The 26,589-nt window shown below is 52.0% G+C and overlaps 1 protein-coding gene and 1 long non-coding RNA gene across 5 annotated transcripts in view; both read left to right on the forward strand.

Annotated features, from left to right (window-relative positions):
- The first annotated feature begins 1,202 nt into the window (after positions 1–1,202).
- On the forward strand, positions 1,203–9,492 carry LOC115655272. The gene is made up of 3 exons (XR_004001359.1): positions 1,203–1,287; positions 2,338–2,343; positions 9,482–9,492. It is a non-coding gene; the product is annotated as an uncharacterized LOC115655272 (long non-coding RNA).
- A 1,483-nt stretch (positions 9,493–10,975) lies between these two features.
- The window catches only part of MST1 (macrophage stimulating 1), a 52,658-nt gene continuing 37,044 nt past the window's right edge, over positions 10,976–26,589 (forward strand). For 3 of the 4 annotated variants that reach the window (XM_030569168.1, XM_030569169.1, XM_030569170.1), the window contains exon 1: positions 10,976–11,140. Coding sequence is in view for 1 of the 4 variants with exons in the window: in XM_030569171.1 (XP_030425031.1) it covers positions 17,859–18,046 (188 nt within the window). In the remaining 3 variants the exon portion in view is untranslated. Of the gene's footprint in view, positions 11,141–14,648; positions 18,047–26,589 lie in introns of those variants that run through there. The other variant, XM_030569171.1, reaches the window with a different exon arrangement.

The following is a 26,589-nucleotide window of genomic DNA, read 5'->3' on the forward strand; positions in this document are numbered from 1 at the left end:
AAGGTAAGCAGGTATGGTACGGTACGGTATGGCGTACTGGCAAGAGTCCGTACTCCATACAGGATTGGACCAGCTTCGGCAGCAGTGATTTAAAGGGCCTAGGGCTCCAGTCGCTGCAGGGAGCCCCAGGCCCTTTAAAGCGCCACAGGAACTCCGGCAGCCGGGCTTGGGCGAGGATTTAAAGGGCCTGAGCTCCGGCTGCTGCGGGGATTCCCGGGCCCTTTAAAGCACCCTCGGAGCTCTGGCAGCTGGACTCGGGAGGGGATTTAAAGGCCCCGGAGCTCTGCAACAGCCAGATCCCTGGGCCTTTTAATTCGCCCCTGAGCCCCAGGGCTCCCAGCCGCCTTTGCCGATGGTAGCTCTGGGGTGATTTAAAGGCCGTGGGACTCCCAGCCACAGCCGGAGCCCCAGGGCCTTTAAATGTCAAAAGGCCCCGCCTCTTCCAGTTGAGGCCACTCTCAGGACTCCAGCGTACCAGTAAGTCCTTTAAGTTACTTTCACCCCTGTGTACAGGTGACAGCACTGGCTTCCCAGGGGTTACTGGGAGTCCTTCCATTGCAGCTGTGGGAGATGGAGGAGAGGATCATTATGGAAGCCAACAGCAAGGTTAGCCAGAGTGAGTTGTGTCATTATGGTGGCATCCCCAGCCCACAGTGCCCACATCTTACATTGTCCCATGTGATCTACTAGCTGGGACCTGAGCAGAGCAAAGGGCACTGCTGCCAATGGGCTGCCATCAAGCCCTTTGCTCTTCCCTCAGCAGGCAGAGGGGGCATGGACTGGTGCCAGTTTGCCTTTTACAGTTGAGCTGGGGGTGGTTTCTGGGGCACATTCTTCTTACATTGCTGATAATGCCCCTCACCCCCCTGCTCAGCATTATCCTGCCATCCCCAACTCTCTGCCATGCCTACCCCACAGCCACCTGGCTCCAGACACACAGGCCCTACCTTCAGAAGGGCACAATGGGTCCCCCGAGGGAGGCAGCCTTCCTCAGAGAGTCGCCTAGCACTGGGTGTCCTGTGGCACTCAGAGTCCCTGCTCTCTGCCCTCGGATGAAAGGTCCAGTACAAGGACATGTTAGTTCATACGTCATGTGTCCAACTAGGATTGCCAACTTTCTAATCGCACAAAAACAAACACCCTTGTCCTGCCCTCTGCCCCACCCCTTCTTCGAGGCCTTGCTCCCGCTCACTCCATCCCCACTCCCTCTGTCACTCGCTCTCCCCAATCCTCACTCATTTGCTCATTATCACTGGGCTGGGGCAGGGGGTTGGGGTGTGGGAGGAGGTAATTAGGGGTTCAGAGTATGAGAGGGGGCCCCAGGATGAGGCAGGAAGTTGGTGTGTGGGAGGAGGTATGGGCTCCAACTGGAGGTGCAGGCTTTAGGATGGGGCCAGGGATGAGGAGTCTGGAGTGCAGGACGGGGCTCAGGACTGAGACAGGGGGTTGGGGCTCAGGAGGGGGTTTGGGGTACAGGCTCCGGAAGGGAGTTTGTGTGTGAGAGGGGTGTGGTCTCCGGGTGGCACTAATCTCAGGCGGCTTCCGGAACCAGCTGGCATGTTTGACTCCTAGGCGGAGGCACAGACAGGTGGCTCCATGCCTGGAAGCTGCGCAGCTGGCACTTGGGTTGGAGGCAGCATGTGGAGCCTCCGTGACCATCCCTACATCTAGGAGCTGCTCCTGCTTCCGGGAGCAGCACGGAGCCAGGTAGGGATCCTGCCACCCCTGCACCAACTGGACTTTTAACACCCCGGTCAGTGGTGCCTGCCAGAGTTGCCAGGGTCCTTTTTTGACTAGGTGTTTTGGTCGAAAACCAGACACCTGGCAACCCTATGTCCAATGCCAGCAGCATGGGATGGCCTAGGCCAATGTGGCAGCCAGCCACAGCTCAGGAGAGCCTCACAACACTCCTGACACAAGGGAATGTATTTTAGGGACGGGAGCTTCAGGGCCTCAGGGATCTCCCTGTACCAGAACTGTCCTGAGACCTCTGTCCTGGAGGCCCCCAATGCCGAACCCACCTCTCAACTTCATAGCATTCTCTAGCCAACCCTTTGGACCAGGAACATGTCAAGTCAAGCAGCAGCACCTCTTCCATTCCATTGAGGAACATGGCTTCCAGACAGGGCTGGCTCGGGCGAGTTCTTAGACACTGACTTGTGTTTTTAAAAAGGCAGGAGGCGGGGATATTAAACAGTCTAGTGTTTGCCCACCTCAGAGGCCACTGTCACCCACCAGCCCAGACATGCACATAAAGAACCACCTGTAACAAGGGCCCACGTGGTGCCTTGGCTCTTACTCAGCTTCCAAACACACAAAAAATCATCTTGCCTGAAGGTGTGGGTTATGGGAAGCGGGTATCATAGGCCCCTAGCTCATTTCCTTGCAACCCCACCTAGCCAGGTGTCATCTACAAATATTATAAGTACACTCGCCACTCCATTCTCTAAGTCATTCACTCAGTTGTTTTCGCCTTCTCTTGCTTGCACCACTTTCAAATCTCCTCTTAATAGTGATCTATCTGGTCAATATGTAGCCTATCCACACTTGAAATATTCTGCTGTAAATAAGTGGCTTAACTACACTTGAAATCTTCTACTGTAAATGTGTACACAAATATTGAATGGTACACAAATGCTGAAAAGACCAAAAATGAAGGAATACTAATTAAGAACACGAAGTGACACAATCAGACAGGTTGTTATCCTTATCACTGAATCAAAACTCAAGCATGCAAGGTATAATATAACAGGCTGAGCTGAAGACAAAGGGATGACATATATATAGTGAACACAGACACGGATACAGACAGAGGGATAATGTCCAAAAATTTCAAACATGTATTCTCACAAAACTCACTGTACAAGACTGTCCTCACAAATTTTCACCTTGAATCTAGGCCTATAGACTATGAAAGTCTATGATGATGGCCAAGCTACCGAGCTAGGGCTCAACCAACTAACCAGTCACCTCTTTTAGCTACCATATAAGGATAATAATGAGGAATTCTCACACATAAATAATTCCTTAGTTAACTAGACGTAAAACTGTAAAGACACTAAAATGTAACAATTCTCTCCCTTTCAACACATACTTGATCCAGCACCAGCCACTAGTAGTGGTTTGTTATCAGCTGATCTGAGAGGACACGTTCATCATGGTCTAATCTTGTGCCATCAGAACCGATATATTTTTATTAATATTATGAACATCTTTAACTCTTTAATACGACAAAATCTAGAGAACAGACCCCTGCATCATCCTCTCAGCAAACACCCAGGTGCTCTGCCCAGCTGATCCTTCTCCTTATGGATCACGTGGGACCAGCCTCCCTGGGAGTAAGTTAGGTACCTCCATTATTCTCTCTGTTCCTAGCAGGCTGCCCATCCTTCCTAGGTGATTTGCACTATCCACAGAGAAGTCATCAGCTCCCCCAAAATGCAGCCAACTCTGGAGCAGGACCTGGCAGCTCTGTATAATAAGACTACAGCCAGCGTGTAGGCCACCTAAGCAAAGGAGCCAATGTCCCTACCACAGCACAGGGAACACGGCTGATGGGCAGCATAAAGTGATCCACGTTGGAGCCTTAATGAGCTGTAGTGTTTGGGGCCAGACTTTTCCATCTGAGCAGCCCTATGCCATCTCCACCAATGTGATGCCTGTGGCCGTGCCAGGCAGGGCTGGTGCAAGGATGTTTTGCGCCCTAGGCGAAACGTCCACCTTGCGCCCTCACCCCCATCCCCACGCTCCTGCCCTGAGGCGCCCCCCCGTGGCAGCTCCCCCACTCCACCCTGAGGCACCCCTCTTGCAGAAGCTCCCCATCCTCCATCCTGAAGCACCCTCCCCGCCCCAGCTCAATCCTGCTCCGTCTCCACCCCGAGCACGCCATCGCTGCTTTACTTCTCCCGCCTCCCAGGCTTGCAGGGCCAATTGCAAGCCTGGGGGTGGGAGAAGTGAAGCAGCCACAGCATGCTCGGGGAGGAGGCGGGTCAGGGGTGAGCTGTGGCAGGGAGTTCCCCTGCATGCCGCCCCCCGCCTTTACTTGCTGCAGGCGGCCCTCCCTGCGCTCCTCTGCCCCAGCTCCTTCCGCCTAAATGTCGGCGGCGACCAAGGCGGCCGAAGATCCGGCCGCCGTGGTTGCTGCTGAAGAAAATGGTGCCCCCCAAATCCTAGCACCCTAGGCAACAGTCTCGGTCGCCTAAATGGTTGCACCAGCCCTGGTGCCAAGGCCTACCCACACCACAGCCTTGCCCTGCCAATGTCTGGCATGCACCACAGCCCTGGCTTCACCACAGCCCTGCCCATGCCAAGGCCCCACCTGTGCCAAGGCCCTGCCCGAACCACAGCCCTACCCATCCTGAGGCCCAGCCCGTGCCAAGGCCTGCCTATGCCAAGGGCCTGCTCATGCCACAGCCCTGCCTGCACCACGGCCCTGCCTGTGCTTAGGTCCTGCCCATGCCAAAGCCCCACCCACACCAAAGCCTGTCCACGCCAAGACCTGCCTGTGCCAAGGCCTGCTCTGCATGCTAGGAACTGCATTTTGACCACCAAGCACTGCTCACTGTGTCAGCTGAACTCCTTGTGCTCTCTGCCTTCTGCAGCCCTCCTGGCAGGCCAGCACCTCTCAGCGGTCGGTCTGAGGGGCACAGGAGAGAAGGCAAGCTGGGGAGCGAGGGCTAGTCTAGCTCTGCACATTTCAGCAGTCTGGGTCTGGTGAAGGAGCAAGGGTTGAGGCTGCTCAGGCAGCGGAGCCCTGGCCAGCAACTAACCAGTCTTGGCATGAGACTGGGGGCAGGTGGGCTGAGGCACACCCTGGGCTCTCCGGGAGATGCAGGCAGTGGGGCAGGCCTGAGTCTGATCTCAAACTAGTTTCGCCTGGAGTAATGCTATTACTCTCGGTGGAGTCGCTGCTGACTGACGCCAGCATCAGGGGGAGTGGATCGAGTAGGAGCCAGCCTGCTCTGTGTTGGCATTAAGCAGCTGGAGTTAGGTGAGGCAATCGCTGGCCCAGCTCCAAGGGGAGGAGGAGAGTACATGCAAAGCTGGGCTCCAGCAATAAGCAACCACCCACCCCAGGGTGCGGGAGGAGCAGCCCGGACCCAGCCAGGGCTCAGGACTGCAGATGCACAGTGTCCATCTGTGCCCAGTGAAGGGGAGGGGAGCTCTTGGCTAAAGCGAAGGAAGGGAAAGTTCAAGCAAGACTGGACAAACACTCTGCAGCCAGAGTAAGGGGCGTTTTCTCTGTGTGTGTATGAGGGGCACTGTGTGAGTGAGAGAGGGGCACTGTGTGTCAGGGGTGCTTTGTCTGTGTGTCTGTGAGGCAGTGTTGAGTGTATGTGTGTGTGTGTGGGGGGGCATATGTGTGCCGGGTGCTCTGTGTGTGTGCTTGAGAAGGGCTCTGTGTGTGCGTGTGTGTGTGAGGAGCACTGTGTGTGTGTACCAAATAAGGCCAGGCACAGCTGGAGGGGATTGGGTCTGAGGTGCGAGTCATCCCACTGGCCAGCCCTGGCTCTGCCTGGACATGCTGTCTGTGACCAGAGTCTATCAGCACTACTTGTCCTTGCCTCAATGGGGCAGGGAGGATCTAGAGTTGGAGGCATCGCTGCCTAGGGGCCATGTACTGGGTGGACATGAGGGAGAGGAGACACCCTCACCCACTCAGTCTCCTATGTGGGTGAGAGCCCCCTGCATGCTGCCTCTCATGGAGAGATTCCCCCCACACACTGTCCCTTGTGGGGTGACACCCCCCCCACATCCTACCCCTTGGTCTGGCAGGTCGGGGAGCAGTACTGCCACAGCTCCCAGCAGGCCATGGAGATGATCTGCACCCCCTGTGAGCACTGCCCCATGGTACAGAACACCCCTGTGCAGAGCTCTGTCCTTCACCCCTCCCAGCACACTTCCTCCATGGTGCCTGCCCTATCTTCTCATCCCCTCGCACAGCCCAGCCCCAACCCCTCTGGTGACAGCTGAAGCCCTTTGGCTGGGTTGGCAATGATCCCCCACCTAGAGAGGGCACCCATGGGAGTAAGTACCCAGCAGGGGTGCCCCCTTGTGACACCCATTGGAGCAGGGCAAGGCACTTCGCAGGGCACCTGGAGAGCTCAGGTGTCTTGGTAAGAAGTGTCTGGGCCTGGTGCCTGGCTGGGCAGGATGTGGGCAGCGTGGTGCCCCTCTCCCTATCAGCCCTGCCCCCCAAAGTGCTGTGCAGCTGCCCCAGCTTCTCTGGGTATGGCATGGCTGGGCTGGACGGAGTCAGAGTGGTGCCCCTCTCCCTATCAGCTCTCCCCTGCAATACTGCCCTGGGTTCTCTGGGCCCAGCCTGACTGGGGGAGAGGAATACTCCTGGCAATGGGAGATAAGAGCTTCATTCCTCAGCCCTACCCAGACCTGCCGCTCCCCTGGTCCACCTCCAGCCCCCGCCCCTCCCCTGCTGCAGCTCAGGACTGCCCCCGCACCTGATCAGGGAGGTCCTGCAGGTCCCTTCTCACCCTCAGCTGGGTTCTTTGCCACCCCACCTGTCCCCACATGGGCTGCGGCACCTCACTGAAGCCCATACCAAGAGTGGCAAAGCTCTGTCTCCTGCCTGTGCCAGCCGGGCACATGATGGCTGCCCTTGGTACAGGCAAGGGGCTCAGATCCCTTGAAGCTGTGTTGAACCTTCATGGTCCAGAGCAGGAGGGTCTGGAGCTCACTGCTAGCACCATGCTGATCCAGCTGTCCTGCCAGCCCTATGACACTGTGACCCTGCTGCTCGGCTCCTGTGCTGCCCACCCCGGGGTGAGACCCCCTTCGCTCTGCCTCTGGGGGGGCTCTGGCTGCAGCATGTCAGGGTTTAACCCTTGGGGGATCCCAGCCACAGCAGGAGACCTAATGAAACCAGCAGAATTTTTTCTTGGGGGGGGGGCGCAAGAACTGACCCTGGGAGCAGGGGCCAGCCCCTCCTCAGCCCCCTAACCAGACAGCACCAGTCAGGCTGTGCCAGCCCTTCCTGGTGCCAGTGCTGACCCCCAGCAATCTGACTGCCCCATTGGTACACAGGGGCCAGAAGCCCTACCAGTCAACCTGTCACCCTGCCATGTCCACCAGCTCAGTGACCTCCAGGCAGCGCTCATCTTATGCCCTACATCACCCTACTTCCCATGACACCTGTGATGGAGTAAGGACTGTCTGTGTGGGGGATGGGAGAGCTGGGGATGTCTTTAGGTGAGGAACAGGATCTTTAAGCCTGTAACCTGAGCCAGGTAGGGGGGAGAGGGTTAGCACCTTGGCCCGGGAAGCTGGGCAAAGGAATCAGCCGGCTGGAGGAGGGGCAGTTCAGTTTCGGTTTTGGGCTGGGTGATGGGAATTCAGGGGATCCTATGCTGGGATCCAAGCGTCCTGAACCCCGAGAAGGACTCGATTGGGGAAGTCCTGGTTGGGCCTCCAGGCTCTGCTGTAACCTGCAATCCTGTTGTCCAATAAACCTTCTGTGTTACTGGCTGGCTGAGAGTCACTGTGGGTCCCAGGAAGAGGGCTGCACGGCCGGACTCACCCACACTCCATGACAACACTACACGCTATGTTCTGAAAACATCCACTCAATGTGCAGCAATGGTCAAAAAAACAAACAGAATGTTGGGAATCATTAAGAAAGGGATAAATAATAAGACAGAAAAATTCACATTGCCTCTGTATAAATCCATGGTACACACACATCTTGAATACTGCATGCAGATGTCGTTGCCCCATCTCAAAAAAGATATATTGGACTTGGAAAAGGTTCAGAAAAGGGCAACAAAAATGATTAGGGGTATGGATATTAGCCTGCCTGCCATGCCTGGGGAAGCAAAATACCTAGAGCCACCCCTGGGGATGGTGTCCCTAGCCTGTTTGCCAGAAGCTGGGAATGGCTTGATCACTTGATGATTATCTGTTCTGTTTCTTTCCTTTGGGGCACCTAGCATTGGCCACTATTGGAAGATAGGATACTGGGATAGTTGGACCTTTGGTCTGACTCAGTATGGCCGTTCTTATGTTCTTATGCCATACAGCAGGCAAGAGGCAGGGCAGCAGAAGAGCCAGCAATCAACTTGCACTGGCTGCATCTGCCCCAGCTATAGCTATAGCTGCTTCCTTCTCCAGGCTGCTCGGGGCTACGCTGGGACTTAGTGCAAAGATGGCCATGCACATGTTCATGGCCAGTTTTCTAGCCCAGCTCTAGAAGATGAGTGGGGCTTGTGGTTAGAGCAGAGGGGGCTGGGAGTCAGGACTCCTGGGTTCTATCCCCAGCTCTAGGAGGGAGTGCAGGGGCTAGTGGGTTGAGCAGGGGACTGTGTATTAGTTTAGAGCAGTGAGGGCTGGGAATCAGGACAGCTGGGTTCTAGCTCCAGATTAGGGTGGGGAGTCCAGTGCCTTAGAGCGCGGAGTAGGAGCCAGGACACCTGGGTTATAGCCCTGGCTCAGGAGGGAAGTGGGGGCTAGCAGTTAGAGCAAAGAACTGCATATTAGGATACTGTGCTGATTGTGTGTTAATACTTTGCATTTACACTGGGGAGGGCCCCTTCTCAGGAAGGGGTACAGGAGCAGCTCAACTTACAGGGCTTTGGCATACTCTCCACAGGGGCCAGGCCCTGCCTGCTCCCACCCTGGGCCCGAGTGTTCCTGCAGACTTTGCTGGCTGCTGCCAGGCACCACCCAGGGGTGGCTCTAGACATTTCGCTACCCCAAGCACGGTGTCATGCCGCGGGGGACGCTCTGCCGCTCGCCGGTCCTGCGGCTCCGGTGGACATCCCGCAGGCGTGCCTGCAGAGGGTCTGCTGGTCCCACGGCTTCGGTGGAGCTGCAGGACCAGCGGACCCTTTGCAGGCACGCCTGAGGAGGTCCACCGAAGCTGCGGGACCAAAGGACCCTCCGCAGGCATGCTGCCAAAGGCACCCTGCCTGCCGCCCTCCCAGCGACCAGCAGACTGCCTCCTGTGGCATGCCGCCCCAAGCACGCGCTTGGCATGCTGGGCCCTGGAGCCGCCCCTGGCACCACTCCAGGGTGGGACAGGGGCTCTGGTAACAGCAGCTGTGGCAGAGGAGAGGTTGTTCCCTGGCTGGGGGCTCCCAGGTGCAGAGCGGGGCCTTGGAGGGGCTGAGCATAGGGATTGGTGGTCAGCCTGAGCCCCTCAGTCATGACCTGCCCGATGCAGTTCATAGGGTGGGCGAGGCCTTGGTGGAAGCTGCCCCTTGGCTGTGTTCCCCATTAGTTTCCTGCCTGCTCTCCTAGGCCTGATGCGGGGAAAGTCTCTTACCCTTGTCCCCCCTCCCCATGGGACTTGGGGCCACTGCTCGGTGGCTGCTGACCCAGTCCTTCCCAGGAAGCAGTGGCAGACAAGCCATCACTCTGACCAGCTCTGGACTTGGTACTGTGCCGGGCTCGAAGGCTGAGTGGAGGCTCCTGTGGGGCAAGGAAGCAGCTGCCCCCACTCTAGCTGTCCTGCCAAAGCGGTGAACAGGCTGTGGGCTGGGGGTACTGAACACAGAGCCTTCTAAGGCTGGGTGCTGTTCAGCACCCCAAAGCCTGGTACCCTGACCCCCCAACCCTCCCAGGGCAGACGTGCTGGGACCTTTGGGGTCTTTTGCTGCTATGGGGCTGAGGCAGCCTCCCATGGGCGGAGACATGGGTGTATCTGGGAAACATGCAGCAGTCTCTGATTTGCCAATGCCTGCCTGTCACCCAGGGTGGTTATATTCCTGAGCTGGCCCATTCCACTGTCTGGCCAGTTGAAGTGGTGCTAACGGCCTTGGCAGGACCTGAGCTGCACTGGCTAAAACACAAGTGTGGGGCCCATAGCCAGAGCTTCTGGCTTTCCAGCCAGACGTGCTTCTTCCTGCTCTCAGCCTCCTTGGGGCTCACAGCACCCTGCCTTCATGGGATCCCTGTTGCCACCAGTCCTATCTTCCCCCAGGGCCTATGACAGCAGGGTGGGGCAGCAGTGACTCCGCCACAGACAGCAATGGTTTCCAGGAAGAGGGAGTGTGAACGCAAGCCAGGGAGACACTGCAGGGAGGCACCCTGGTTTGGCACCAGGGACTGAGTGACGGAGCCAGCTCAGGCAGGACCAGAGCTCAGCACCAGTCCCATGGCAAAGCCAGTGCAATGGGGAACCACAGGACCATGGTCTCTTACCTGTGCTGCTGAGATGCTCTAGTGAGAACGTCCCTGGCCAGCACACAGGTCCCTTCTGGAGCCCTGCTCTGGAGCAGATTGGACCCGGCTATGGAATGATCCAGCCCCAGAGCTGGGCTCCTGAGGCAGCGGATCCACTGGTCCATGCGCAGCAAAGCTGGGTGCTTTCTGTCATGCCCCACGGCAATCCTTGTGCCTTCCTGCCCTGCCCAGCCTGGCAGGATAAGCGCACATGCTAGGCAGAGGAATCACTGGTGAATGGATGCTGCCAGTGTCTGGGCTGAGAACTCAGGGGGAGACAGGCCCAGCAGGTGCTGAAGTGACAGCTGGAATCCAGCATGTGTCCGCTGGATCTTAGATTAGTTATGCAATGAGTTATGTGCCTGAACAGGAGCACTGTAGGCTGGGAATGCCGGGAAAGGCAGCTCCGCAGGGCATGGGACCATGTGGAATTTATCACAGTTGGGCTCATGTTTCTCAGCAGCAATAACATAGCAAAGCAAATTCAGCTGCTCCTAACCCCGTTAGCCGGCCAGCCCAGAGGGCAGAACGAATTGGTGCATGAGAGAAGAATGTGGCTAGGCGGAAAGGGGCCAGAGAGAAAGAGCAGCAGACGCTGAGCCCCAACAGATGGAGAGACACCTGGACAGAACGGGTCTCTGAGTGGTGTGGGAGGAGCTGATGGGCAGGCAATGGAGGCTGGGGATGTTCATGGGGTGGAGGCAGGTTGACTCTCCCATACACTGCTGGAGAGGTGATGAGCCATGGCAGAGATGAGTGGAGCATGCAGGGCTCGAAAGAGGCAGAGCATTGATCCGGGAAGGTGACCAAGCTGCCTGCTTTGCATGGAGCCCAGGGGAGCGAGGTGCCAGAGCCGGCCAGGAGGAAGCAGCAGCAGCACCAAGGAGCGAGATACTGAGCATGGCAGAGTGGAGAGGAAACAGCAGAGTTTGGACATGGCCTGAATACTGGGTCCAGTGGACAGGTATGCGGAGGGGGGTAGTAACCAGGAGGGTAGAGAATGAGGAGGTGCTGAACTCTGCCCCACACCATGCACAGGTTCCACTGCTCCCAAACTGTGGGCAGCGGCTGGCACTCCGCCCTACGTGATGCTGGCAGGCACTCCTGGGGCTGTTCTCCCCTCTGGTCTGCTATCCCTCTGAACTCACCTGTGCCATCCTGTGCCCCGGGTGCTCTGCACTGCAGGTCACCCACTGCTCATCCCAGAGCTTGCACTAAACATAGTCCTGGCTGGATCTCAGGGCTGGGGACCAAGGGGTACTCAGGGCTTGAATCTATGCCCCTCAGCAGCCCTGCACACAGCCCACCTGCTCCTGCCAGATCCTCCCTGCCCACATCCAGGGCTGCAGACCAGCCGCTCTGGCTCCTCCCAGCCTGCTCATCCCCAAGCTCTCTGGCTCTCTCCCTGCTCAGGAAAGTGGCCCCAGGGCCCCTTTGCCCTTCTTTTCTCCAGGTTCCTCCATGATCATCCTGGGGTGACCCTCTGCCTGTGATCTGCTGCCCACGATCCATGTGGTAGTGGCACAGAGCCAGTCTCATTGCAGCTGCCACCTTTCTGGGCACAGCATCTGCCCTCTGCTTAGGCTCTGCACGGCCCCTTGCTACAGCGTCAGGGCACCCACTGCTGCAGGCAAGGGCTGGGGAGGTGCTGCAGTGTGTCTGGGCAGGCTGACCTCAGGGCCTCGCTCTGGTCCCGGCACCCAGCGCAGGTGGGAATGCCACTGAGTGGCCGCCTGCATCCCAGTGCCCATGCAGTGCCAGTCACACCCCATGAAATATGCCATGTCCCCATGCCCATAGACCCCACTCAGAGCCTACCACTCAGACCCCACCCACAGAGCCAGCCTCACTCCCCTAACACTTCTGAACCTGACCACCCCGCAGTGCTGCCTGAGACCCCACCCACATGGATCCTAGTCAATAGCCATGCCCCTGCACCCTGCCATTGTCTTCTGTGTCCCGCTGCCACACACTGCCCTTGGGAGGTGTCCCCTGGGCTTGTGACTCATTTCACCTTCTGCGCTGCCCCTACAGCATCTCCTGCCTGCTCACCCCAGGCAACTTCCCAGGCAGAGCTGCTGCCAAATGAGGGCAGGGTGTCAACCCCACTGTGCTTTCACTGGGCCCAGGTGACAGCACAGTTGGCTGGGGGCCCACCTGCCCCGTCACAGCCATCCATCTCCAACCATGGGACTGGCCCAGCCCCAGTGCCTGCCCTCGGCTGGGAACGGGAGAACCAGGCTCTGTGCTAACAGTGTCAGTGCCTGGTCCCCTCGGGGCTGCAACCCTGGATGACAGCTGAATGGAGCCCTGTGCTCACAAGGTCTGAGGCTGGTGGCAGGGCGTTCCCAGCCCTGTGATTGTAACACCAACACCAATGTGACACCCCCTCACCATGCAAGGTGCTGAGCAGGGCAGACAGACCAGTCATGGTGCCCCTTTGCTACCTGGCATCTCCTCCTGGAGTTCTGCAGGCCTTCGCCCATGCCTGTGCCACAGGCCCAGCTTTCCACGAGAGGGCAGTGACAGGTGGGTGATGCCTGGCTGTCCAGACCCAGCAGCAGCACTCCCACTCCTGTACTGCCCCCTGGCGGACTGTGAGCAGCAACTGCTGTCTCTCTCAGCTGAACAGTTAGTAAGAAGCAGGAATCCTAGTCTTCTGTGATAAAAACCAAAATTCTCTGATAAACAACCATAAAAATCCACGTTTTTCCATGATTAAAATGAAACACTGGCCTTTAGTTTCATTAGCCGCAATACATACAGGTCTCAGATGAACACAATACTTTACTGATATACAGCAGAGCCCCGGTTACCAGAGCCTCCATTGCACAGGTCTCCGTGTTAACCGAACAACCAGCCGCTGTTAACACGGGGCTCAGGTTGACAGAGGCTCTGATAAACGGTTCTAATACATGCCAATTTAAAGCACATTCAAAAATCAACCCCCAGAGGGGGAGGTTGTACGCACTGAATAAGTGATACCAGTGCTGTCAGCGAACTTTAGTTCATAGTTAATGGATGCCTTTATTTTCTTCACAAAATGTAAAAAACTATTCACTGTAAAAATGCACATTCTGCATTTTTCTGTGGCAAACAGATTTCTAGGCTCCCAGGCAATAAGATCCACTGGGCCCTGGCATGGCTGCCTGTGGACTCAAGGGGTGTCGTCCAGTAGTTCATCTACTGGCGATCTGCAGCGCCTCTCATATGAGCTAGCAGACCTCCCTTCCAAGGGACCTTCCCCTCACCAGCCCCGCCTACCCCCTTGCCTGGGAATCCCCCCCAGCATCCTGCCTGGCCAAAGGCCCTCCCCAGCTGCACAGGGAATTGGGTCTTTTCCCTCATCCCACTTCCTGCCCCCTCGCTGCACTGACTGGCATATGGGAGAGCCCAACCATCACAAGGGGATGTTTCAGATACAGAGGTAGGAGAATTTTTATTACTCGTGCAAGAGGTGACTCAGGATTTGACCTGCTGCTGATTCCCATGCCAAAGAGGAGCCCTTCCCTTCGCCTCTGTGGCTGCCCAGCTGGCTCTGGAAGTGCCTAATGGTCAGAGTGAGATTTGAGATGATTTTTCCCAATTCTGCCAAAATTTAGCCAGGCAATGAACCTGTGATCATTTGTAGACAAAGGCAATACCTTGCCGCTGACCCACACAGGCCACCTCATGGTTAACCAATTGGCAATATGGCATGAGCTGTGCAAATAATGAATGTCATGTAAAACTATAGGTGATAGCACTTTCACCATGCCTGCAAGAGCTTCAAAGCTAAGCTCACATGAGCAGCTAGTAAGGCTTCCATGACACTCCAGAGTTTTGCGGACAATCAAAAAGCGCTGAAAGAAAATTGTTCTTTCATGTTCACATTGTCAGCAAAGTGCATCCACACTTCAGCAGTAGCATTGACATTGAGAACAGTGCACAGTGGGTAGCTATCCCACACTTCTGCCGCTAGGTCGTCTAGTAAGGTAGAGTGGAATGCAGCACATCATGGGGCTGGGCTCAATGTCCCATGATGCTTTCCACCCTAACATTCAATGAGCTTCCATCTTCGGTTTGTGGCATTTTTCAACAGCCCTTGTTTGCTGGTCACCTCGCCATCTCTGTGTGAAAGGATGGGTCCCACACTGCTTTCCACTGCTCTATTAGCTGTCAGTAACACATCTCGAATGGCAGTGCAGTTAATAGTGAAGTTCTGAACTCAACAGAATTCACAGTTGCCTGATATCAAATAGCAATGTTTTCCCAAGGAATTGAAATTGGGGGCGGGGGGGTCAAACAATACAAGGTGATGGTGAGGACCGATGAGGGATGACACCGTTAGGGCAAAGGTATGCTGTATGGCACCATAGTAAAAACTGAAAAATATTCCAAGACCATTTTATTAGCTTTAACTCATGTTTTTAATTCATCACACAAAGTAAAGTTGACTACATAAAGCTACTAAGAAGCACTATCTGTACCTCGTTCTTGGTTTCTTGTACTTTTGAACAATTCTGATAATGAACTTCTCAAATGCAGTGTGTTCATTTTTGGTGGCTTTTCATGTTTCCAGTACTTCCAGTCCTTCATGACATGCTCATGATCATGCACAAGATGATTTCTTTCAGAACACAAAATTCTATTCAATGAGGAAAAAGAATACTCAGCTGTAAGCTATTATGACTGGGAATAGCAAGAGATGAATTCCTACTTCTTTCATCCCATGAAACAGCACAAAGATTAGGTCGAACCAATAGTGATGATAAAGAAGTTGAAGTAAAATCTTCATTTGTTCATGGTATGATATTTACTATGTGTTCAAATCCTCTATTCTGTCCTGATCACATGGCAGCCCCCTTTGCAGTTACTGCCTCACTCCACTCAGCTGTCAGTGTTTTATAAGACAGGCACCTGTAAAAGCTATGAAGCCCTTCTTGGAGCTGGGTTTGAGGAGGCAACTACCTGCAAAGCTAGAACAGAAAGATGCTGGCTTGTGGCTGGCCTCAGCATGACTGATCCTGTCATGCGCTGGGCCTGTTTTTCTACACTGCTCAGGCTGCAAGTGAGAGGCAACCCCAGAACCAGCCACTACCTGTTCTTTTGGTGCTGTTCTCTTCTTTCCCCTCAGGGACTTTTTTGGCTTGATTTGTCTCCTATTAAAAAAATGGGTCAGACTTTATCCCCATCTCATCCAAGGTTCCCTGATCCTCAAAGCCAGGATATGACCATCTGCGAGCTGACCAGACAGTGGCTCTCCTAGGAAACACTCTCCAGCTAAAGGGCCTGGGAACAAGGGACTATGTCAGAGCAAAAACCTGACTTCACAGATTGCATGTCATAGAATCATTCAATATCAGAGTTGGAAGGGGCCTCAGGAAGTCATCTAGTCCAACCCCTTGCTCAAAGCAGGACCAAGCCGCAAATCCCTAAATGGTCCCATGAAGTATTGAAAGCGCAACCCTGGGTTTCAAAGACTTTAGATATTTCTCTGACTAGTACAAGTTATACAGGTTGTGAATGGTGCGTATTGCCCTGGGCCTGAGCAGGCTGAGATTGTGGTACGTCAGGCTCCAGACCTGCATCAGTTTGCAGTGTAAGTGTGCTGCAGGGAGAGGTGCATGGAACTCACTGGGTCCATTGACCCCAGCAACGGTAGCCCAGTAGTTAGCCACAGCCACCCAGATATGACCCCCCCGCCCCCCAGGAGAGTCGGCGCCTGAATGACAGTGATGCAGGGACAAGGCCCCTTGGATATAGTTTAGGGACCTCACAGCCATACGGCTGGGGATTATGGACAAAAACAGCTCTATATAGACACTGCCCCCATGGGGTATTATCACACTGCTGCAGGGACACTGCCTCCCGGGGGTGGGAAATCGCAGTGCTGCAGAGACACTGCCTCCCTTTGGTGGGATGGAGGTCTAACTGATGTGCAGCTACACAACCCACCGTGGGTATTACCCCAGTGTGGCTGGCCTGGTGCATGTTCACGTTCCCCCTGGGGGGCCATATGTATGTCTTCCCTCTGGGCTCTGCTGCAGCCTTGGCTCACCCAGGGTGGCCATGGGCTCTGATAGCACTCTCCTGCTGCCCCAACCCTGCACCAGGGCATGTGCGCCACCTGCCGGCTCAGCTGTCTCCAAAGTCCTTCGGTCCCCCGCCCGCAGTGCCCAGCTTCTGGAGCTGTGAAAGGACCAAGGGTTGGCTGCATGGTCCGTGGCTCCAACCTGACAGGGCAGCTCTAGGAGTCATGCAAGTTATTGCAAAAGGAGGAGAAGATAATTGGCCGAGTCCTGCCAGAGCTAGGCATAGAGCAGTTTCACATCCTGCCCCCACCCCCGGTCGATATGGTCATGCAGGGGGGGGTGTCACTTTTATTGAAGCCCAGGAACTTTTGGTGGCAAGGAGCTGAAACCCCCATGAGCTGGGTATGTGTTGGAGGTGAGCACTGCTCCCCTGTGCCCTGCCTGGGATCCTTAAATGGTAACCCTTACCCTCCCCAGAGCTGCATTATTGGCTTTTGGCCCAGATGCAAATATTTGCACAGCGGGGGCGGTGAGGGAATGAGAGCTAAGGGCACAGCCCTGCTTGGACAGTCCAGCCTCAGCCTGACCATTTCTGTACAGGCTCTGCGACAGTCCCTGAGGCGCAGCAGGATGATTCAGGCCAGAGCAGTGCTGCTGCTTGCCCTGGCCTGTGCCCTCAGCACAGGTAGGAGTGCCCACCTCGGGCAACCAGGGCCTGCTGTGAGCCTGCCCTCTCAGCTGGTCAGGGACTAGGGCAGAGGGCCCTTTTGGAATTGGCATGAGGTCCAACAAATGCCTCTCCCTCCTGCAGCTCAGTACTGCTGGCAAATGCCCTGCTGAGGAGGTCTGGGAGCAGGCAGCGAGGAGGAGGAGGGCACAGGGGAGACCATAAGGAAAAGCCCCATCAGGCAGAGCATGAACAGCTGCTCTCCCCTTAGTGCTCAAGCCCCACAGAGGAAAGGACTCTGACCAGCATAGCTGGGTCATGACTCCAGCCAAAAGGGGAGAGGGTAGTGGACAACAATGAGCAGCAGTGCCCCTGAGTGGGGCCAGGCCATGGGCTCTGTGGGGCAGGAATGCTGGCAGAGCCTTTAGGGCAGTGCCCCAGCCACTGACTGCACTCACACATGTGCTCTGTCCTAGCTTGGCTGGTCAATCGGTGCTGTTTGGGGCTCTGGCGTGTTTTCTCCTCTGTGTTTGGGCAAAGACGTGCTGAGACCTCTCAGACAGGGCCCCCTGGTGCTGAGGCGTTCCCACTGGGACCCCAGCCTCTGCCCTGACCTAGCACTTAACAGACCAGACTATGGCTGAGAATTTTAGATGATACAAAACACAGCTTGAAACAGCCCCTTGCTGTAGCCATTGATATGGCCAGTCGCACTGCCGGCCCCACTGCTGATCACCCGGCCGACCTGCCAGCCCCTCTGCCTGCCCACAGCTGACCCCTCTACTGACCCTACTGATGGCCCACCAGCCCTGCTGCCAGCACACTGGCCCCGCTTGTGGACTGCTGGCCCCTCTACCAGCCCCACTGACGGCTCCGCTGCCTGTCCATAGCTCTGCTGCCAGCCCAGGCACTTCTGCCTCACTGGCCCCAGTGCATCTCTGGACCCCTCTCTGTTCCATGCCCAGGGCGGGGCGAGAGGCCAAAGCTGGGCACCCTCAGCCATGTGGTTACCAGGAGTGTGTCTCTTGATGTATACCCCAGGGCAATGGCGCTCCCCTCTCAATGACTTCCAGAGGCTCAAAGCAACCCAGCTGCTACCTCTGAGCCAACGAGGCTCTGGCCCAGAGCAGGATGAGCCTTCAGACACTGAGGAGTGTGCCAGGCGCTGCACGGTACTGCTGGACTGCAGGTGAGTGGGGGGAGTCGCCCAGCTAGGGATGCACACGACTGTGTGTGGCTGCATGTGTGTGAGCTCCCCCATGTGATGCATGATGCCTGCCTCAGGAGAGCTGCAGTCAGGAGCTGGATCAGGAGCTGGATCTCAAAGCGCAGGCTTCTCAACGTTTTGCACAGGTGGCGATTATTGTCTTTATTCTCGTGTGTGGGTGACAATCAGCATCACCCCTCTCACACACTGAAAGAAGGGATTCTGTCCCCCCGTCTGCCTCTCCCCAACCTCTCAATCACTCCTCCCTCCCAACGCTCATCTGTGCCTCCTAGGGTTTCTCACACACACACACACCAGGCCAAGCACTCCAGAGGGTACCTTCTTCCCCTCCCCAGCTGGTAGTGGGGAGTCCAGAGGCTGCTAAATCCCCTCACACACACCGCTGCCCAGGGGAGAGCAGTGTGGCAGTCTCTGTCACTGTGCCCTCTAATTTTTCATACACATGTGCGGAATGAATTTTTTTATGTGCACCAAAAGAGTGAATATAAATCATTGTCCCATCCCCAGCCTGGAGTGGCTCCAGGCTGCAGCACGCCAAACGCCTACTTGGGGCGGCATGCTGCGGGGGGTGGTCTGCCAGTAGCCCGGAGGGCGGCAGGCAGGGTGCCTTTGACAGCATGCCTGTAGATGGTCCGCTGGTCCCGTGGCTTCGGTAGACCTCCTGCAGGCGCCCCCTGCGGCATGACGCCTTGCTTGGGGCTGCGAAATGTCTAGAGCTGCCCCTGTCCCCAGGTCTCTTGTGCGGGGGAGGCCGTGAGTTGTTGGGCTCTTTGCGCTCGCGTGCGTGCGCACACACACTCTTGAGACTGGCTGTGTGCTGCTGCGGTGAGGGAGAAAAACTCTGCTCTCTTATTGTCTCTTTGGCGCCAGGAGGCTAGTTTTTTTGTGTTTTTTTACTGTATTATGCCTAGCTATGCTGCCACTTGCTTGTGCAAACCAGCTATGGGTGCTACTAGGGTTTGTACCTATTCACTATTACCACCTTGCCATCCAGCAACTTTCAGAAATGCTCATTTGCCTTCCACTCATAACTTCAAAGGGAGTTTACCCATGTATCACTTTAGATCCTCTTAGGCCTGGTCCACACTACACAGTAAAATCGATTTAAACAGCGTTAAATCGATTTAACTCTGTACCCGTCCACACTACAAGGTACTTTAAATCGATTTTAAGGGCTCTTAAAATCGATTTCTGTACTCCTCCCCAACGAGAGGAGTAACCCTAAAATCGTTATTACTATATCGATTTAGGGTTAGTGTGGACAGAAATCGAAGTTATTGGTCTCATTCCTTTAATGTAGCTACCCAGAGTGCACTGCTCCGGAAATCGATGGTAGCCTAGGACCATGGACGCACACCACCGAATTAATGTGCCCTAGTGTGGACGCATAAAATCGATTTTATAATATTGGTTTTATAAACCCGGTTTTAGTAATTTTGATTTTATGCTGTAGTGTAGACGTAGCCTTAGAGACATTAAGATGGTTGATAGCTTTTCATGCTAATCCCTCTCTCAGGTCTTTACTTTTCTCAAAGCTTCCTTTACCATGCGATTGGTTCGTTCAACTTGTCCAGAGGACTCAGGGTGTCCAGATATGGGGAAAAGTTGCTTGATACCTAAAGGCTTACATAACAACTCCCACAAAATGAGATTCTAAATCTGAAGCAATTACTCTGGGAATTCCCATTCTTGAGAAAACCATTTTAAAGAGTTTCTTAGCGCAGATCAAGGCACTGTCGGTTTTAGTAGGAATGATTTCGACCCATTTAGCAAAGGGACCTACTATACCAGGCAGTAATTATTTCCTCTACTGGTGGTGAGTAAAAAGCCTATATAATCTACCTGAATCCTGGACCAGGAATCCCATATTTTTGGTACCCCAATGAATGTTTTTTGAAGCTGGCAATCAGCATTCACCATGGAGCACTGCAGACTATTATCACACCATTGATCTATAACTGCTTTCATGCCTGGCCACCACCCTGTACGTTTAACTGTGTTTAAAGAGTCCTGTTCTCCTGTGTGACCTTGCTCATGCACAAATGGAATCAGGTCCCACTGTTCCTGGCGTGGGACTATCCAGATCCTTTGACAATCAGCATCCACTGCCCACCAGACGTCTCCAATCCTGTATTTTCCTGAGGGATCTTTCCCTGTCTTGACTAAGGACCGGATTGCTGTATCCCCATCTTGAAGGGTACTTAAGCCCAAAGTATCTTTTTTCACTGTTCAACCAAGGGAGGGAGCAACACAGTGATTTCTCTGGCTGTCCAGTCAGAGTCACTGTAAATAGTAACAGAAATGTCCCAGGGTTCGTAAGCTAAGACAGCTCTAACAGCCTACACCTCGGCTGTTTGGGCAGAAGGGGGGGGCGGTGAGCTGGTCCTTGGCGCCTCTCTCCGTCATTTGCCCAGAGGGTTCCATACCCTGTTTTGGAATGACCTAAAGGTCAGAGTGCAAGCTCCTCCTGCTTAGCGTCTACAAGCCTCATGCCTCCCTTGACTGGCTACTCAAAGTGTTTTACAAGAGGAAGGGAGCAGGTATGCTCTTCACCTTCTGTAATTAGCCCATACGGAGTCTGATAAAACTGCATGTTCTGTTTTAAACTTGACTCCTCCATTTACTAGGGTGAGGGTCCATTGAGCAATGCGAGGGATAGAGACCTGGCTGTCCTGTATTTTCCCTGATCTAATGAACTTGATTGGGAAATATACAGAGTGTATACAGAGAAGAGAGGTTTACATTAATTAGGAACTGGGGAAACTTTTGGGATGGGGGAGCCTATACAGGAGATATGGGCTCCGGCTAAACCAAAGTGGAACCAGACTGCTGGCACCAAACATTAAAAAGGTTGTAGAGCAGTTTTTAAACTCGGAGATGCGGCAAAGCCGACTGCTGCAGAGAAACATGTGGATCAGATGCAGACTTCTCTTAAGGGAGATTCTAATGATAGAGAATCTCCAGGTTATAGTCAGGAGCAGAGGATGGAAGAGGATAATGTAAGGGCCAGATCAGATGATAAGCAGTTACATAAAAAAGAATCTGACACATCAGAAAAGGGCAGACAAATAAACAGGGACAAGTTTTTTAAGTGCTTGTACACAAATGCTAGAAGTCTAAATAATAAGATGGGTGAACTAGAGTGCCTTGTGATAAAGGAGGAAATTGATATAATAGGCATCACAGAAACCTGGTGGACTGAGAGCAATCAATGGGACACATTCTAGGGTACAAAATATATCGGAAGGACAGAACAGGTCATGCGGGGAGGTGGAATGGCACTATATGTGAAAGAAAATGTAGATTCAAATGAAGTAAAAATCTTAAGCGAATTTACATGTTTCATAGAATCTCTATGGATAGAAATGTTATATTTTTATTAGAGCATGACATTAGGGAATCTATTATCGACCACCTGACCAGGACAGTAATAGCGATGATGAAATGCTAAGAGAAAGTAGTGAGGCTATCAAAATTAAGAACCCAATAACAGAGGGGGATTTCAATTAGCCTCATATTGACTGGGAACATTTCACTTCAGGAAGAAATGCTCAGACAAAATTTCTCGATACTTTAAATGACTGCTTCATGGAGCAGCTGGTACGGGACCCACAAGGGGAGAGGCAACTCTAGATTTAATCCTGCATGGACCGCAGGAGCTGGTCCAAGAGGTAACTATAGCAGGACCACTTGGAAATAGTGACCATAATACAGTAGCATTCAACATCCCTGTGGTGGGAAGAACATCTCAACCGCCCAACACTGTAGCATTTAATTTAATTTCAAAAGGGGGAAACTATGAAAAAAAAAAGAGGTGGTTAGTTAAATAGAAATTAAAAGGATAGTGACTAAAGTGAAATTCCTGCAAGCTGCTTGGGCACTTTCAAAAGATACCATAATAGAGGCCCAACTTCAATGTATACCTCAAATTGAGAAACACTGTAAAAGAACTAAAAAAGAGCCACCGTGGGTTAACAACCATGTAAAAGAAGCAGTGAGAGATAAAAAGACTTCCTTTAAAAATGGAAGTCAAATCCTAGTGAGGCAAATAGGAAGGAGCATAAACACTGCCAAATTAAGTGCAAAAGTGTAATAAGAACAGCCAAAGAGGCATTTAAGAACGGCAAGCCAAAAACTCCAAAGGTAATAACAAAATGGTTTTTAAGTATATCAGAAGCAGGAAGCCTGCTAAACAACCAGTGGGGCCCCTTGATGATCGAGATACAAAAGGAGCACTTAAAGATGATAAAGACATTGCGGAGAAACTAAATGGATTTTTTGATTTAGTCTTCATGGCTGAGGATGTTAGGGAGATTCCGAAACCTGAGCTGGTTTTTGTAGGTGACAAATCTGAGGAACTGTCACAGATTGAAGTGTCACTAGAGGAGATTTTGGAATTAATTGATAAACTCAACATTAACAACTCACTGGGACCAGATGGCATTCACCCAAGAGTTCTAGAAGAACTCAAATGTGAAGTTGCGGAACTATTAACTAAGATTTGTAACCTGTCCTTTAATTCGGCTTCGGTACCCAGTGACTGGAAGTTAGCTAATGTAACACTAATATTTAAAAAGGGCTCTAGAGGTGATCCCGGCAATTACAGACCATTAAGTCTAATGTCAGTACTGGGTAAAGTAGTAGAAACAATAGTTAAGAATAAAATTGTCAGAAACATAGAAACACATAAACTGTTGAGCAATAGTCAACATGGTTTCTGTAAAGGGAAATCGTGTCTTACTAATCTATTAGAGTTCTTTGAAGGGGTCAACAAACATGTGGAGAAGGGGGATCCAGTGGCATCGTATACTTAGATTTCCAGAAAGCCTTTAACAAGGTCTCTCACCAAAAGCTGTTATGTAAATTAAGCTGTAGTGGGATAAAAGGGAAGGTCCTTTCATGGACTGAGAACTGGTTAAAAGACAGGGAACAAAGGGTAGGAATTAATGATAAATTCTCAGAATGGAGAGGGGCAACTAGTGGTATTCCCCAAGGGTCAGTCCTAAGACCAATCCTATTCAATTTATTCATAAATGATCTGGAGAAAGGGGTAAACAGTGAGATGGCAAAGTTTGCAGATGATACTAAACTCTCAGGCTAGTTAAGACGGAAGCACACTGTGAAGAACTTCAAAAAGATCTCACAAAACTAAGTGATTGGGCAACAAAATGGCAAATGAAATTTAATGTGGATAAATGTAAAGTAGTGCACAGTGGAAAAAAATAACCCCAACTATACATACATGGAGGTTAATTTAGCTGCAACGAGTCTGGAAAAAAGATCTTGGCTTCATCGTGGACAGATCTCTGAAGATGTCCAAGCAGTGTGCAGGGGCAGTCAAAAAAGCAAACAGAATGTTAGGAATCATTAAAAAGGGATAGAGAATAAGACAGAGAATATATTATTGCCTTTATATAAATCCATGGTATGCCTACATCTCGAATACTGTGTACAGATGTGGCCTACTCACCTCAAAAAAGATATACTGGCACTAGAAAAGGTTCAGAAAAGGGCAACTAAAATGAATAGGGGTTTGGAGAGGGTCCCATATGAGGAAAGATTAACGAGGCTAGAACTCTTCAGCTTGGAAAAGAAGAGACTAAGGGGGATACCATAGAAATATATAAAATCATGAATGATGTGGAGAAAGTGGATAAGGAAAAGTTATTTACTTATTCCCATAATACAAGAATTGGGGAGAGGGTCACCAAATGAAATTAATAGGCAGCAGGTTTTAAACAAATACAAGGAAGTTCTTCAAGCAGCTCACAGTCAACTTGTGGAACTCCTTACCTGAGGCGGTTGTGACGGCTAGGACTATAACAGCGTTTAAAAGAGAACTGGATAAATTCATGGTGGTTAAGTCCATAAATGGCTATTAGCCAGGATGGGTAAAGAATGGTGTCCCTAGCCTTTGTTTGTCAGAGGATGGAGATAGATGGCATGAGAGCGCTCACTTGAGCATTGCCTCTTAGGGCTGGTCTACAATACGGGGGAAAATCGATCTTAGATACGCAACTTCAGCTACGTGAATAACGTAGCTGAAGTCGAAATATCTAAGATCGAATTACTCACTGTCCTCACAGCGCAGGATCGATGTCCGCGGTTCCCCCTGTTGATTCCACAACTCTGTTTGGGTTGGTGGAGTTACAGAATCGATATAAGCACGTTCTGGGATCGAGATATCACATCTAGATGAGATGCGATATATCGATCCCCGAGCAATTGATTGCTACCTGCCGATACGGCGGGTAGTGAAGATGTACCCTTAGGTTCACTCCCTCTGGGGCACCTGGGATTGCCCACTGTCGGTAGACAGATACTGGGCTAATCTGACCCGGTACGGCCATTCTTATGGTTTTATGGTCTCATTACAGTGAACCTTTGACGGCCAATAATAAATTCCCAATGCATGGGGCTTCAGACCAATGCAAGACATTCTTTTTCACAAGTATGAACGCGTGTCTCTATTTGATCCAGGAGCCTGGAGGCATATGCATTGCCGTTGGTTGAGAGTCACTCTGACACTTATCTGAGGAGGCCAATTCAATCACAAATGGCAAGGCAAGGGCAGGATAAACCAGGGCAGAAGAACTAATGAAACTTTGCTTCAAGGTGACCAGGGCAATCTGTTTGTCTGTTCCCAGTATCCAAATCCTGATTTTCTTTAATAACTCGTACAGAGACTTGGCTTAGTCAGAGAACATGTCAATGATCTTTCTAGCAAAATTAAAAGTTCCCAAGAGAGTTCGTAAGGAGTAAGTGTCTGTTGGAGCAGATTCCTTTCCTATCATATCTACCCTTTTAACCCAGACACAGTATTTCACTTGTTGCTATACTAATCTAGGCTTCTAAAAGAGTTGACAGATGTGATTCTAGTGTCAATAGCCATTATATTTGCAAAGTCATGGCGATTCCAGAGAGGGCCTGGAAGATTGGAAAAAGGCTAATGTAGTGCTCATCTTTAAAAAAGGAAAGGAGATTCGGGGGAAAATATAGACCAGTCAGCCTCACCTCAATCTCTGGAAAATAATGGAGCAAGAATTCAAGGAATCAGTTCTGAAGCACTTAGAGGAAAGGAAAATGATCAAGAAAAGGCAGCATGGACTCACCAAGGGCAAGTCATGGCTGACTAAGCTAATTGACTTCTATGATGAGATAACTGGATGAGGAGGGAGCAGTGGATGTGTTATTCTTTGACTTTAGCAAAGCTTTTGATACGGTTTCCCATGGTATTCTTGCCAGCAACTTAAAGAAGTATGGGTTGGATTAATGGGCTATAGGTGGATAGGAGGCTAGCTGGATCATTGGGCTCAACAGGTAGTAATCAGTGGTTCTATGTCTAGTTGGCAAATGGTTTCAAGCTGAGTGCCCCAGGGGTCAGTCCTGGGGCTTTCTCTGTTCAATAACTTCATTAATAATCTGGAGGATGGTGTGGACTGCACTCTCAGCAAGTTTGCAGATGACACTAAACTTGGAGGAGTGGTAGATATGCTGGAAGGTAGGATACAGAGAGACCTAGATAAAGTAGAGGTTTGGGCCAAAAGAAATCTTATGACTTTCAACAAGGATAAGTGCAGAATCCTGCTCTTAAGACGGAAGAATTTCATGCATTGCTACAGACTAGGGACTGAGTGGCTAGGCAGCAATTCTGCAGAAAAGGACCTGGGGATTTTAGTGGATGAGACGCTGGATAGGGATCAACAGTGTGCCCTTGTTGCCAAGAAGGCTAACGGCATTTTGTTCACATAGTAGAACTGTTGCCAGCAGATCATTCCCGTTTATTCGACATTACTGACGCCTCATCTAGAGTACTGTGTCCAGTTATGGGCCCCACACTACATGAAGGTTTTGGACAAATTGGAAAGATTCCAGTGGAGAGTAACAAAAATGATTAGGGGGCTGGAGCACATGACTTATGAGAAGAGACTGAGAAAACTGGGATTGTTTAATCTGTAGAAGAGAAGAATGAGGGGGGAATTTCATAGCCTCTTTCAATTACCTTGAAATGTGGGGGTTTAAAGACGATGACTCTAGACTGTTATCAGTGGTAGCAGATGACAGACCAAGGAGTAATGTTTTCAAGTTGCAGTGGGGGAGGTTTAAGTTTGATTAAAAACTTTTTCATTAGGCGCGTGATGAAATACGGGAATGGGTTAGTTAGGGAGGTGGTGCAATCTCCTTCCTTAGAAGTTTTGATGATTAGGCTTGACAGAGCCTTGGTTGCGATGTTTTAGTTGGAGATTGATCATGATTTGCAGGGGGTTGGACTAGATGACCTTGTGAGGTCCCCTCCAACCTGATATTCTATGATTCTGTTATCGTTTTCGCTATTAACCTTAAAAGAGGTTTACTATACTGTAGTTGAAACCTCTCTGATGATTTCCCTGGTCATTTCCGAAGTGTGTGGGGGCCATGTGTATTAAAAATGTCATCCACATATGAAATTACATGAGAATGGTGGTCAGGGTGCAAATGGTTCCACGTTTTGGTGACATGAGCAT

The sequence above is a fragment of the Gopherus evgoodei genome, chromosome 7 (assembly GCF_007399415.2).
Source record: "Gopherus evgoodei ecotype Sinaloan lineage chromosome 7, rGopEvg1_v1.p, whole genome shotgun sequence".
NCBI lineage: Eukaryota > Metazoa > Chordata > Testudines > Testudinidae > Gopherus > Gopherus evgoodei.